This window comes from Pagrus major, chromosome 13, assembly GCF_040436345.1.
Source record: "Pagrus major chromosome 13, Pma_NU_1.0".
NCBI classification, from domain to species: domain Eukaryota; kingdom Metazoa; phylum Chordata; class Actinopteri; order Spariformes; family Sparidae; genus Pagrus; species Pagrus major.
The window spans coordinates 31,653,451-31,668,792 of record NC_133227.1 but is presented as its reverse complement, the minus strand read 5'-3'; the positions used below and the strand labels follow the sequence as shown (position 1 = coordinate 31,668,792).

The 15,342-nt window shown below is 44.9% G+C and overlaps 1 protein-coding gene across 2 annotated transcripts; it reads left to right on the top strand.

The window, feature by feature from the left end:
- Nucleotides 1–1,187: 1,187 nt before the first annotated feature.
- rcc1l (RCC1 like) lies at nt 1,188–13,040 on the top strand. Of its 2 annotated transcripts, XM_073479931.1 has the most exons (12): nt 1,188–1,335; nt 2,319–2,604; nt 3,186–3,315; nt 5,350–5,478; nt 7,202–7,268; nt 7,758–7,809; nt 8,540–8,624; nt 9,129–9,310; nt 10,094–10,181; nt 11,022–11,195; nt 11,570–11,655; nt 11,982–13,040. In XM_073479931.1, exons 2-12 carry the CDS (start codon nt 2,320–2,322, stop codon nt 12,057–12,059), a joined length of 1,356 nt encoding a protein of 451 aa, XP_073336032.1. In that variant the 5' UTR covers nt 1,188–1,335; nt 2,319; the 3' UTR covers nt 12,060–13,040. The 2 variants fall into 2 exon arrangements, with proteins under 2 accessions (XP_073336032.1, XP_073336031.1); XM_073479930.1 differs by having other exon boundaries at nt 11,570–12,069.
- The last annotated feature ends 2,302 nt before the right edge of the window (nt 13,041–15,342 follow it).

Sequence of the window (15,342 nt, the reverse complement as noted above, 5' to 3'; positions counted from 1 at the left end):
ACTTCTCTCTGCACAGATACACCTGCTGCTGTCAGGCCGCACTCAGACTGTACTCATCATATACACGCTGATCATATACAGGCTGATCATATACAGACTGATCATATACAGGCTGATCATATACACACTGATCATATACAGACTGATCATATACACACTGATCATATACAGACTGATCATATACAGACTGATCATATACAGGCTGATCATATACACGCTGATCATATACAGACTGATCATATACAGGCTGATCATATACAGGCTGATCATATACAGACTGATCATATATGTGGAGAGGATGTTGTAGATGTGGAGAAGATATCGTAGATGTGGAGAAGATATCGTAGATGTGGAGAAGATATCGTAGATGTGGAGAAGATATCGTAGATGTGGAGAAGATATCGTAGATGTGGAGCTCCACACAGATCAGTTGAGGCGAGGACTGGATCAGTGTCTCACCCTGCAGACACATGATGTCTATAAATAAAATCAATACATATGTGACTGCAGCTGAATCTATACAGTGAACCTGCAGGTGAGATGTTGTCTCTCTCATCCTGCCTTTGATTCACCTCCCTCTGTTGCTGCTGCAGGTTGACCTCCTGTGGAGCGGAGGTCAGATTCTCACCTGACAACTCTGCAGCATTAACCCACTTCCTATCTCTAATCTGACACCAGAGCAGATTATTGGTCAGTTAAAACAAGTACAGCTACGATCTGATCGTTTCCAGATCCATAAGTATATTTACATGAACAGGATACAGTGTTGGAGTTATTAACATACATGACAGTTATCATCTGAGGAAAATAAATTCAATACTGGAGACAAATATGTGACGTTGTTTGCACGCTACAATAAAGTGTCTTTTCATTTCCTGTACCTGGACACTTACAGAGGACACAGACAGAGGACAGGTACAGACAGAGGACAGGTACAGACAGAGGACATGTCCTGTACCTGGACACAGACAGAGGACACAGACAGAGGACAGGTACAGACAGAGGACAAGTCCTGTCCAGTCTGAAGAGTCACTCTGCAGACCTGATGTCATCATGTGACACTCCGGTCCAGCAGGAGGCGCAGTGTTTCCCTCATGGCGTTACAGTGACACAGAGGCAGATGAACCGTAGAAGAAGAAGAGCAGCGTTTCCGGTTCCGGTCAGCCGAACTGAAGATCAACAAACTTTAATAAGGATGAAAGATTTCATGCGTCTTCAGCTGGTTCTGTTCGGTGTGTGTTCGGCAGCAGCTCGTGGTTCAGCCTGAGGACCGGTCCGCTCTGACAGGACGTGAAGGTCACTTTCTGTTCGTGGAACAGACGGAGAGAACACGAGGTGAAACTCCGCTCATATTATTAATAATTTAAAGTTCCTGGATAAATTGTCATACAAACATTTTTATCAAAATACGCTTTACTACTTTAATCTGGTGATTAGGATGCACTGCTCTATTCGGCACTAAACACAAAATGCACTTATTTTAGGATAACTAACCTACATTTGTCATTTCACGTGTTGGCTCGTTCATCGTTGTCAAAGGATTAGCTATCATTGGATAAAATGTGACATGTCATTAAAAATAAAACTGTAGTAGACCAGTAGTAAGCCGAATTTACCAGCAGACCTGGACCAGTCTTAAACGTGTTTAATTCTCCTACAATCAGATGTTTAATGTTCACAAAGACCAAGGTCACATTAATAGTCACAATAAGTAACACAATTCTGCGCCGTCACATTTCCTCTCCTTAAACACGCACCGTTATACAGCTTATTGACGCTGTCTATTAAAACATATTGATTGTGTAATTAATTGATTTTACAGAAATATTTGAATAAAAAAGGTGGCAGTTTTTATCAAAAGCTTCAAGGTCACGTGACCCATTGATTCAAAGTGTCTTCTACTGTTTGAAGAGACCTCACGTGTCAGAAGTCACTGGGTCACATCACCTGGATGCTATTGAGAAAAAAAGCAGATTTTCCAGTAAAAATATTGATTAAAAAATCTAATAATAAATCGTTTGTGAGAGGAGCGAACTGTCCTGCTGCACCGGGTCAGACTGACACTGCTGGATCAGGACCGACTGTCCAATATTCAACCTAAAAGTGACTTCAGCTGCGTTTAACTAAAGACAAACAGTATATGGTGAAGAACATTACTGTGTGGTAGCACAATGTGTCGTATGTCAACCTAAATCAAAAAGATAAACTCCATGTTTAGAAGTGGCCTCTCATGTCATCATTACGGAAATCAAAGTGTTAAAATGTCTCTAGACTGTCGGACCAGCTGTTCATCAGTTATGTATCTGGTCTCTCTACAGGATGTCGCATCCATGTGTGCGTCGCTGCTCTCGACACCTGACATCAGGCCTTCAGGTGTGTGGTTACGCCACAGTCAGTAAATCATCCAGACCTCAGGAGAAGAGCAGCAGCAGTCCAGTGTTTCAGTATGTGGGTCAGCACAGAAAGCCCAGTCACAAAGTGTTCGTGTGGGGCTTCAGCTTCACCGGAGCTCTGGGGATCCCCAGCTTCGTGGTGCCCGACAGCGGCAGGAAGAAACCCCGCAAGTACCAGCTGACTCCTTACAGGCTGGAGACTGCAGAGCAGGTGACGTCTGCAGAGCTTCATGAACGGGTTCATGTTCAGAACCTGTCAGTGATTATTGTTAAGAAATCATCATATGATGCACTTTGAATCAGATCAGACACACTGCTGCATCACTGCAGAGTGTCACCCGCTCACTGTAACTGTAGTGTTGGTTGACCAATAGAAACAGGCAGAACTTCATTTGTTGTTGTTGTTGTTGTTGTTGTTGTTGTTGATGGTTTAAATGAGCCTCATCTGAACACGATTGATTTTTATATATCTATTTTAATCAGAGTGTGTATGTGTGTAATGTTTCACTCACTACTCCACTGCTGTCTGGAACCAGGAGGTTAATTACAGAGAGGCAGGAAATATTTAATTACCCATCTACCCCTGTGATGATGTCACCATCTGAAGGGGGTCAGTTATCAGATGAATCTTTATGTGCAGGACTTCATTCATGCGACACATTAAAGTCAACATGTTTGATGTGGTGGTTCTGGTTAAAACATCAGAAGAAGATCGTGACACAGTGGATCAGCAGAAGGACAAGTTGGAGACGTGTTAAAGTCTGACAGGCTGTTCTTCTTCTTCTGTGGTAGATCTCCTCTGCTGCCTGTGGTTACGGCTTCACTCTGATGGCGTCCAGGACCAAAGATGTGATCAAGCTGTGGGGGATGGGCCTTAACAAGGACTCTCAGCTGGGCTTCCAACGCACGCAGCACAGCCGCTGTAAGACCAAACTGTTGTGTTAATACTAAGACAGACTTACTGCTGAAACAACTCAACAGTTTAACACTGAACTGAACTCATTTCACTGTCTTTTAGCTGTTTTGCACTTGAACGTCTGTTTCATTGTTACCGGCTGTTTTCAGCAACATCTCACAGATACAATTCATCTGTGATCCGAGATTGTCGGTCAGATTCTAAAAATACATTTTGATGCTCAAAAGAAATCACAATTTAAAAAAACAGTCATATTAATCAAACATAAAGTCAATTATTTGTCATAAAAATATATCATATATCATACCTATAAAGCAGAGGTCTTCAACAGGAGGTACTGCAGCGGGGTTGTGAATTTTTTGGTTGATTAGACAATTTTTCATATTTTTAAAATATTTTTTTCCCCACAAATTTAAATGTCTTTAAATACACCTAAACATGAAGCCAACATATTGTAGCGACTGGATAAATGGAGGCAGAAGATGTTATCTTTCAGTCAGGGTTAGGGTTATAAATGCACACATTTATTCAGGAGCTCTCTCGAGCTGGGCACCAGTTCACTCACAGCACGAGACTAGCGCTAAAACGCTGCAGCTCCTATCCACTACAGCCAACTACTCAGGCCAGTATATTATTATGCCAAGTGTATGGACATTTTTAAGAGCAAAAATGGATCGTTTTGTAACTCGACCAAAAAACTCCACAGGCACAAGAGAGATACCCTTCACCTCAGAAACCACCGGTGAAAATACAAGTAATACAAGGCACCTGCTGCTGATGTAGCAGCTGATGAGGGTCAACGCAAATGAAAGAAGACCCGAAAATATAAGTATAATATAAGTTTGGATTTACCTTCAAGGAGACAGATGGTATAGAATTAATAAAAAATAACAAAAAACATGAATCTATCCATTATTTTAATAGCTCAGTATTGTATGCAAGACAACAGGTATGTTTATGAGTGGCAGTGGCACTAATAGGCCATCACTCATTTTCGTTTCCACATTTATGTTTAAAATAAAAATTACAATTTACAGTAGCATGTATGCAGGATTATCATGCAATTGACAGACAATGTTGATATTGGCATTGGTTGACAAGGTATGTTTATAAATGGCAGTGGCACGGCGACCCTACTCACTGTACCGTTAAACCCTAACCCTAAAAATATGAATATATGAACCTGTGTATTATTTGAACAGCTTAGAATTGAATGCACAATAACAATGTACGTTTATACATGGCACTAGGCCCAGTTTAATATAAAACACAATTTTATAAAATATATATAGTAGGGTCCCCTACTATATATATTATATATAGTAGGGGGTCCCTTCTCCATCTCTCCATCAGTTTGGGGGTCCTTGGCCTGAAAAATGATGAAGACCCCTGCAATAAAGAATGAGGCCGTGTGTTAAGTAACACCATCCTTCAACCACAAACAAATACTTCCTGGCTGCAGCTGATTGGATGACGGCTGTCACTCAGCGGCTGTCTGCTGTGGCTCGTCACGTTGTCTTATCGACACGTTGTCTTATCGACACGTTGTCTTATCGACACGTTGTCTTATCGACACGTTGTCTTATATCATGAAAATAGATTTTATAGTTTAGTGAGAGAAAAGCCACGCAGCTTCTGAATCTCTCTTCATTTCAGATCAATGATGGATCATTTTCCAGAGGAGGAGAGTCACGTTGGATTCACCTGATTTTCATAAAGTAGCCAAAGTTTTCTCAACTTAATGCAAACAAGGAGAAAAAACACACTGCAGCTCTCCCAGAATGCATCACATATCTGCTTACATACATCATGAATGTGAAGTGTGTTAATGAACCAAATGTTGTCTCTGTCAGTGAAATACATTTTGATGGTTAAAGTCTAAAGTGGACACTTTGTCCTTCATTGACTCTGTTGTCCTGCACTCAGGCTGAATCTAGGATGTGATGAGCACACAGCTCCCCTCTGTTGACATCACTACAGTTTCACTGCTAGACTCTTATCAATAATCAATAATCAGTCTGTCCTCTGTGTTTCCCACAGTTCAGAGTTATGACTTCGTGTTGGAGCCGTCTCCGGTGGCTCTGCCTCTTGTCCAGCCTCAACAGACCAGAGTGCTGCAGGTCGCCTGTGGACGAGCTCACTCTCTGGTCCTCACTGATGAAGAGGGAGGTGAGACACTCACTGTTACCGTAGCAACATGAAGACAGACGCACAGACAGCTGCTGGTCAGCCTTTACAGTCACAACATCACTGGTATCATCACTTATAGAGCAGAAGATGAGCTGAGTGTGGAAACAGGAAGAACAGCCAGCTGTCAGTCTGTGTGTCCTCTAACATTGTCCACACGTCTCCGTCCACACGATGATGATCACACAGCTGTTACATCTAACAACAACAACAACAACAACAGCAACAGCAACAACAACTCGTATTAGGAGTATTTTTTAACATAAATGGTCCAGGAGCTCACACACAGCATTCATCTCGTCACCAGTGCACAGAAATATTAACAATGGTGTTGTTCATGAATAAAACAGTCCCTCAGCTGAGTGGACGAGTTCTGCCACCTATACAGCATCTCAACTTCTCTGAAGTGGCAGCATCGGTAACCCAACAGAATCATCCCGACCCACTTCATCATTAAAGCCTCTGTAGCCAGCAGCATTGAGAAACTCAACTGTTCCTTCAGAGTCCTGTTAACTTCCTAACAGGAATAAAAGTGGACTGTGGATCAACTGTTGCCTGAACACCAGACTTATTTCTTTGCATGTTACCTTCCAGAATAATTAAATTGTTTTGCACTCCCAAACACAGTGTAGTGTGGTCCCAGTAGGTATTTTGCATTTGGGACAGTTTGAAGAGACTCCTTTTGTATACTTACTGTAAATACATGGAGATATGTGGACATTATGTAGAATATTATATTTATTACATGATATTCTTGGAGGCAACAGCTAAACTTCTTCCAGTGTTTCTGTATCTGTTGCCTCCTGCAGCCGTGTGCAGATGTTGTTAATGGTACTGGTACTGGTCTGTCCAGGTTCAGTCTTTGTACCTCAGAATAACATTTAGATACAGAATGTGAGAATCATCTGAAGATTGAGAGTATTAATGTTCTTGTATACGTTGTGCTCATCCTTGGTTGGTATATTGTACTGATCTCGTAAAGATTCAGATGTTTTAAGGTTCTCAGAGATCAAACTGCCACAGCTTAAACTCTGGTCCTGCAGCTCTACTGACAACATGTTTTATCTGATCTTTATTTAACCGTTAGATGTTCAATTACCAGATTTCTGACTGGAGTCTGGCCTGACGGAGACAATGACCTGTCATGGCTCTCACAGTCTGGTCCACAGCTGTTGATGCTTTATAGGTTTCTTATCTAAAGATTATAGTCTGTGGAACCAAAGTCAACAGTGTCACTGCTTATCTAAAACTACAGTGTCCAGCTGTTAGCTGAGGGACGTTCGGAGCTTTCTGTTTTTAAAAAATGACACAACATATTTGTGAACTGGGTTTAAAGTTTTCTGTCTTCAGTAGGAAAAAATGAGCTCTGGACCTAAAGACACAGAAAGAGGTGTTCATGTTCTTCCTACCTTTTACTTTACCTTTAATTACCTGATTTCTGACTGGAGTTTGGTCTGAAGGTGGTCTTTCAGTGTGAGTCTAGTCAGTAAAACGTTTAGTTAACAGGTCAGCTCATTCATCACCTCAGGTAACAAACTGTCCTCAGATGTTACCTGAACTGTTTTTATCTTCCACATGTTGCAGCAAGACACAGCAGCCCCATTATGAATATTCACTTCAATCAATCAAAAACAGTTTGATCAGTTTTCTGATCATTAAAGTCCGTCCCTCACTTGTCCCCCTGTGTCTCTGTCCTCTGCTCCAGTCTTCAGTATGGGGAACAATGCATACGGTCAGTGTGGACGGAGGATCGTAGAAGATGAAGTCTACAGGTGAGTCCTGTCCTCTGCCTGTCCTCTGTTTGCCTCGATGTGTTGTGTCAGCTGTTACAGTAACAGACAGAAGAGACGTCAACAGTCTGTTCTGTGTCAGTGATCGTCAGTCTGTTCTGTGTCAGTGATCGTCAGTCTGTTCTGTCAGTGATCGTCAGTCTGTTCTGTCAGTGATCGTCAGTCTGTTCTGTGTCAGTGATCGTCAGTCTGTTCTGTCAGTGATCGTCAGTCTGTTCTGTCAGTGAGCGTCAGTCTGTTCTGTCAGTGATCGTCAGTCTGTTCTGTGTCAGTGATCGTCAGTCTGTTCTGTCAGTGAGCGTCAGTCTGTTCTGTCAGTGATCGTCAGTCTGTTCTGTGTCAGTGATCGTCAGTCTGTTCTGTCAGTGATCGTCAGTCTGTTCTGTCAGTGATCGTCGGTCTGTTCTGTGTCAGTGATCGTCGGTCTGTTCTGTGTCAGTGATCGTTGGTCTGCTTCTCTGCTTCAAACAGCGGCAGTCACATCATCCACAGGATCCAAGGCTTCGACAGCAGAGTTGTCCAGGTGAGTACAGCCTCAGTCCGAGCTCCGCCCCCCTCCGCACCTGAGCTTCAGGTGTACTACATACAAAGTCTGAGAGTTTATAATCTTTGATCCATTATAAATCTGTTGTTTCATCCACATGTTACTCATGTGAACTTAAATCTGTGAATATTTGAAATGATGCTGTCGTTTTATTTGTTTGTTGTGTTCTGATGTGTAAACATTGTGATCACAGGTGATCATTAAATATTCATGATGGTGTTAAACCAGCTGCTTAACAGAGTGATGTTATATAAACTGATTTCTGTAAACTTTATTTTTCACAGTTGGACCATAATAATTTAGATGTGATGATAAAGGCCTGAGGGTCTGGAAATGTTTGGTTTAGGTACCTTGAAAGTGCTTGAATGTTTCTGTTAAAAAGCTGTATGAGCCCAGACGCCAGCACCTCCCAGAGGATACATTCAAAACTAATTAGTCTTTATTGCTGCATTAATTACTTTTTCTCAGTGTCGGCTCAGTAAAGGCCAACGTTCACGTTAACGAGCTCGTTAGTTTAATGTACCTGTTGGTGAGTTCACACTGTGGATCTGTGTGATCGAGACTCTCGGCAGTCGGTTTGGATCAGTTCTGATCAGTTCTGATCAGTTCTGATCAGTTCTGATCAGTTGTTGAATCGTGTGTGTGAAGTGTGTTTATATGTAGATGTGAGAGGGTTAATGACTGCACATGAATGTGTGTCTGTCGGCAGGTGTCCTGTGGACAGGACCACAGTCTGTTCCTCACTGAGACGGGGAAAGTGTTCTCCTGTGGATGGGGAGCAGACGGACAGACGGGTCAGTGACCAGCGTTTTATACTTTCACCTGGAAATCCAGAAAAGTTCTGCCACAGGGAAGTTAAACAGAGAATAACTACTTAACTACAGAAAAATCTCTGATTTTTAATTAATCAGGTGATCTCAGTGAGATTAATGTCGAGCAGCAGAGATAAAACCTCAACAACAGGACATGTCTCTGAAATGTGTCCTCCAGTGTTTGACATGATGAGAGAGAGGCAGCTTTAACATGATCAGTATGTGGTGCTGTTGTTTGTGTGAGGAGCAGCTGCTTCAGAACAAATCTGAGGTTCTGCTCGACTCATTAGAGTCATTAACCAACTGAACAGAACTCTGATGTTTTTAACATGTCAGGAATCAAGTTAAAAATCTGATCTCTCTGTTAAGATGTCTCCTTTATCAGCTGGATCAATATGGACCCTGTGTCTCTGTGTCTCTTTGTCCCTGATGTCTCTGGGTCTCTGTTGTCTTTGTGTCCCTGTGTCTCTGTCTCTGGTCCTGCAGGTCTGGGTCACCACAGAGTCAGCTCCAGTCTGGAGGAGGTGGGTGGAGACCTGTGTGGGGTGGAGGTGAAGCAGATCAGCACGTACGGAGACTGCAGCCTGGCCGTGTCTTCTGATGGACAGCTGTATGGATGGGGCAACTCAGAGTACCTGCAGCTGGCTGCTGTCACTGAGACCACACAGGTGAGACAGAGGACAGGTGAGACAGGTGAGACAGAGGACGGAGAGGAGGACAGAGGAGAGGAGGACAGATGAGACAGTGGACAGGTGAGACAGAGGACAGATGAGACAGAGGACAGGAGGACAGGTGAGACAGGTGAGAGGAGGACAGGAGAGACAGGTGAGACAGAGGAGATACGAGACAAGTGAGAGGAGGACAGGGAAGACAGGTGAGAGGACAGGTGAGAGGAGGACAGGTGAGACAGGTGAGAGGAGGACAGGTTAGACAGAGGAGAGGAGGACAGGTGAGAGGAGGACAGGTGAGACAGGTGAGAGGAGGACAGGTGAGACAGGTGAGAGGAGGACAGGAGAGACAGGTGAGAGGAAGACAGGAGAGACAGGTGAGACAGAGGAGATACGAGACAAGTGAGAGGAGGACAGGGAAGACAGGTGAGAGGACAGGTGAGAGGAGGACAGGTGAGACAGGTGAGAGGAGGACAGGTGAGAGGAGGACAGGTGAGACAGGTGAGAGGAGGACAGGAGAGACAGGTGAGACAGAGGAGATACGAGACAAGTGAGGAGGACAGGAGAGACAGGTGAGGAGGACAGGAGAGACGGGTGAGAGGAGGACAGGAGAGACGGGTGAGAGGAGGACAGGGAAGACGGGTGAGAGGAGGACAGGGAAGACGGGTGAGAGGAGGACAGGGAAGACAGGTGAGAGGAGGACAGGTTAGACAGAGGAGAGGAGGGCAGGTGAGACAGGTAAGAGGAGCTCATCACTGAGCTCTCATTATCTGTTTGTTTCAGATCAACTCTCCTCGACATCTTCCTCTGAGCAGCTGTGGGAAGGTGGTTCAGGCAGCGTGTGGAGGAACACAGGTGGCTGTTCTCAACGGTCAGTTCACACCTGGACACACCGAACACACCTGGACACATCTGCAGATAAACACACAGACTGTTTAGATTAAGTGGCTGGATTAAATGTAGACTGCTGAGCTGAACCACAGTCAGTGTCAGAGCAGCGCGTCCTCCTGAGCAGCGAGTCCTCCTGAGCAGCGGGTCCTCCTGAGCAGCGAGTCCTCCTGAGCAACGAGTCCTCCTGAGCAGCGGGTCCTCCTGAGCAGCGGGTCCTCCTGAGCAGCGGGTCCTCCTGAGCAGCGAGTCCTCCTGAGCAGCGAGTCCTCCTGAGCAGCGAGTCCTCCTGAGCAGCGGGTCCTCCTGAGCAGCGAGTCCTCCTGAGCAGCGAGTCCTCCTGAGCAGCGAGTCCTCCTGAGCAGCGGGTCCTCCTGAGCAGCGAGTCCTCCTGAGCAGCGAGTCCTCCTGAGCAGCGGGTCCTCCTGAGCAGCGAGTCCTCCTGAGCAGCGGGTCCTCCTGAGCAGCGAGTCCTCCTGAGCAGCGAGTCCTCCTGAGCAGCGAGTCCTCCTGAGCAGCGAGTCCTCCTGAGCAGCGAGTCCTCCTGAGCAGTGCGTCCTCTCTTGGCCTCAGGGGTGCATCACTGAGCAGTTTAGTGTGTCTGCTGTGTATTTGAATGTTGGTCGGTCTGACTGCAGCAGCTGTTGGAGGTGAACATCAGGAGCTCTGACTGCATCTACGTGAAACAACCACCAGTGTTTACAGACGTGTTCACCAATATGTTCACATCTACTGACAGCTGACAGAGAAACACTACACACGGTTACATCTGTGTGTGTGTGTGTGTGTGTGTGTGTGTGTGTGTGTGTGTGTGTGTGATCAGACAGAGGAGAGGTGTTTGTTTGGGGCTATGGAATTCTGGGTAAAGGTCCGGCGCTGTCGGAGTCGTCGTCCCCGGAGATGATCCCCTCCAGGCTGTTCGGACGCTCAGAGTTTAACCCTTCGGTGGCTGTGACCCGGATCATGTGTGGACTGAACCACTTTGCTGCCGTCACAGGTGAGACGATCAGAATTCACTGTTTGTTCTGCTGAGTCAGCTCGTTCAGTCTGTTTACAGTCTGCTGCTCTTCTTCTTCTGCTTCTTCTTCTTCTGCTTCTTCTTCTGCTGCTTCTTCTTCTGCTTCTTCTTCTGCTGCTTCTTCTTCTGCTGCTGCTGCTTCTTCTTCTGCTTCTTCTGCTTCTGCTTCTTCTCCTTCTTCTTCTTCTGCTTCTTCTATTATTGTCTAATTATTGTGTTTGCTGCTGTGCAGACAGTTTATTTGCAGTAAGACAGAGTTGATCTGGGTTCAGATCTGATCCAGTGACACGTGGGACTGGTTCTGTGTGGATCTCAGCTGGAGCTCCGTCTCATGTTTTAACGTCTCTCTGCAGATGGAGGAGAACTCTTCGTCTGGGGGAAAAATGTGAGAGGCTGTTTGGGCATCGGGAAGAGAGATGACCAGTTCTTCCCCTGGAGGGTGAGACAGCACCAGAGTCCAATATTGGTCCTGAGGCACCAGAGTCCAGAGTCTGACCCAGAGAGAATAATGAGGCTCTTCTCTGACTTCAACAAGGAAAATCACATCCTGTGTTTCTAGTTTCTTTATACGTGTGTGAGAAAAAGAAGCAACAGATGTTATTGATTATTGATTATTAATTATTAATTATCACTTTTATTAAAAATACAATGAAGTTCTTGTAATAAATTGATCTTCAGTTTGTTAAAGCAGATTGTTTGGGCATCATTACCTGTAGAGACTCAAACTGACGAGTCAAACTAAACTAATCTGTGATCGTCCACCAGGTGACCGTCCCCGGGCAGGTGGTGGATGTAGCGTGTGGTGTTGACCACATGGTGGCGCTGGTGAAGTCCCTCCTGTGAGCTCGGTGTTGATGAAGGCTGGATGTTTGTCTGAGCCTCCTGCTGACCCCCGAGTCCCTCAGGGAGCTGATCAGGGGCCACGCTGGAGTCCTGAAGACAGCTGCTCTCCACAGGAGACGGACTGAGAGCAGAGAGGACAGAAGACAGAGGACAGACTGACTGTGACTCAGCTCACTGTGTCCTGCAGGATGCGCGTACGGGACGGACTGTAACGGACATGTTTAGTTTATTTTTGTTTATTATGGCTCAAACAGTTGAGCCTTTTTTATTTCAAGTAAAACAATGAAAAATGATTTTCTTCTTTATGATAATAATAATAATATATAATAATAATAATAATAATAATAATAATAAAGTCAAAATCTTTGAGTTGTTCAGACGAGACGTCAGCCTGGACTCAACTGAGGAGCATTGTCACTGTGTTCTGTTGTGTGTCACTGTGTTCTGATGTGTGTCACTGTGTTCTGTTGTGTGTCACTGTGTTCTGTTGTGTGTCACTGTGTTCTGTTGTGTGTCACTGTGTTCTGTTGTGTGTCACTGTGTTCTGATGTGTGTCACTGTGTTCTGATGTGTGTCACTGTGTTCTGATGTGTGTCACTGTGTTCTGTTGTGTGTCACTGTGTTCTGATGTGTGTCACTGTGTTCTGTTGTGTGTCACTGTGTTCTGTTGTGTGTCACTGTGTTCTGATGTGTGTCACTGTGTTCTGTTGTGTGTCACTGTGTTCTGATGTGTGTCACTGTGTTCTGATGTGTTGGACTCTTCACCTGCAGATGGACCCTGATGAGCTGCTGTCACAGCGCATGTTGTACTTCTAAAAACTTCACAAAAAACTACAAACATGGCGTCCTGACAGCTGAAGCTGAACATGTTGAGCTTGTCTGCTCAGCGTTTGATGTCATGTCTGGACGATGATGTGTGATGTCATTAGATACGTCTGATACGATGACAACATGTCTGAATAAACTATTTATCTGAATAAATGTTTTATTATCACATCTTTATTCATGATTCACTCCAATGAACTACTCAGTCTTTGTTTCAGCTTCAGCCTGGTTTTCTCTGAATGCAGGACCAGCCTTCATCATCATCATCATCATCATCATCATCATCATCAAATCTGGATTGATTCCTCTGTGGACGTCCACATGTCCTCACACAGCGTATATAAGATAATTATACTGAATAAAGGTCTTAACTGTCGTCTGCACTCATTTGTGTCTTTACAGTAATAACTGACAACAGGATGTTTGTATTAAAGGAGTGGACGCGTCTCAATAACCTGGAATCATGTTTTAAATGAGAATAAAGAGAAATATATATGTATGTATATATACTGAAATATAAGTACTGAAGGTTTCTGTTCATACACAACTGATGATTCTTAATTAAAACTGAAGCTTAACTGTCTCAGCACGTTCAGTAGAGCTGTACACTGAAAATAAGCTTCATTATCAAGTTTCTCTCTTTAATGTTTCGTGGTATTTGAGTTTTAATGTGACTCAGATGTGAAGAGAAGAAAATAACTCAAATACTGAGAAAATGACAGAATTGATGTTTGTTAAATAAATTCATGTAGAAAAGTTTCAGTGGAAAACAAAAAGCTCAAAGCTGACCGACAACAAGAGAAGAAGAAAAAGTGGGCGATGAGCCAATCACAGCAGGGGGCGTTCCCGTCTCTACCAACCAATCACAGCCGTTTCTGGACGCAAACGTTCTGCCGCCACTGAAGTCCAATGTCAGATTGTAGCGTTTCAGTCAGGGCCGGATGCTAAGCTAACAGCTAACATGTTAGCAGCTGTGGAACAAACGCACTTCATCTGCTCCCATCTGACGACGTCACACTCACTGGAGCTCAGCTAGCTTCAGGAGCCGCTCAGCTAACTTCAGGAGCCGCTCAGCTAACTTCAGGAGCCGCTCAGCTAACTTCAGAAGCCGCTCAGCTAGCTTCAGGAGCCGCTCAGCTAGCTTCAGGAGCCGCTCAGCTAACTTCAGAAGCCGCTCAGCTAGCTTCAGGAGCCGCTCAGCTAACTTCAGGAGCCGCTCAGCTAACTTCAGGAGCCGCTCAGCTAACTTCAGGAGCCGCTCAGCTAGCTTCAGGAGCCGCTCAGCTAGCTTCAGGAGCCGCTCAGCTAACTTCAGAAGCCGCTCAGCTAGCTTCAGGAGCCGCTCAGCTAGCTTCAGGAGCCGCTCAGCTAACTTCAGGAGCCGCTCAGCTGCTTCAGGAGCCGCTCAGCTAACTTCAGAAGCCGCTCAGCTAGCTTCAGGAGCCGCTCAGCTAACTTCAGGAGCCGCTCAGCTAGCTTCAGGAGCCGCTCAGCTAGCTTCAGAAGCCGCTCAGCTAGCTTCAGGAGCCGCTCAGCTAGCTTCAGCATGGATGTAGCTACAGACTGGATTATCAACAGGACGACACCAGCCGTTTGTGAGATGACTTCAAACTGTAAGTTCTGTCATGTTTTATGTTGTTTTACTGTTTATTCATTGGTGTTAGCATGTTGCTAATGTGGCTCCTCCCGGTCTGTGGGACTGATGTTGTCATAATGAGAGAAACTGTGAACATTGAGCCTCATTTCAAACATAATAGCTAAATTAAAACTGCAAGCAGTGATGAACGGCCCTGGCAGTCCACGTGCGACGGGGCGTGCTGCTGTCGGGCCGCTTACCGGCCCCATTGCCCAGTTATCGTGTCTGCATGTCTTCACTGTCCCTGTGTTTATCGGACTGTATTTTGTCAAGATACACAAGACTGTCTGTTTGACCACAATGTGCAGGAAATTGTTGTTGTATATTTTGGGCGTTGTTTGGACTATCACAAATATTTTAATAACTTTTTGTCAGGAGTGTCGACAGATGCTGTGTGCAAAGTTTCGTGCAAATTGGTGAAGTTGCCTGGGACGACTTCGAAAAAGTAGGTTTGGGACATTTCGCGAATTTGCGGGGAAAAAACGGCAGGCGGAAATGGGCGTGGCCTGTATCAGGAGATTCAGCACAATTCACTGAAGGCGGATGTCAGGTTTCTGAATGTGCGACAGAGTATGTGGGAGTTATAAGCCAAAACGCACTTTCCTTGATTATAGCCCCACCTAGTGGTGGAAATTCACAACAACAACAGATTATAACATTTTTCAGCAGGTGTGAGCAGGTGAGAAGTTCGGTGAGTTTTGGGGTATGTTCAGGCAGTGAAAAATACAAAGAAAAAACAAACAAATAAAATAAAAGAATAATCACTACAAAAACAACAGGTTCCCTGCTCGGCCAGATGACCAGCAGCAGGTTTGATGTCAG

What these genes read in the sequence shown, in the direction of transcription:
- rcc1l (XM_073479930.1), top strand. Translation starts at nt 2,320, where the DNA reads ATGTCGCATCCATGTGTGCGTCGCTGCTCTCGACACCTGACATCAGGC. An exon ending in GTAGAAGATGAAGTCTACAG is followed by an intron (nt 7,269 to 7,757) that starts GTGAGTCCTGTC and finishes TGCTTCAAACAG; the next exon opens with CGGCAGTCACATCATCCACA. An exon ending in ACAGGTGGCTGTTCTCAACG is followed by an intron (nt 10,182 to 11,021) that starts GTCAGTTCACAC and finishes GTGTGTGATCAG; the next exon opens with ACAGAGGAGAGGTGTTTGTT.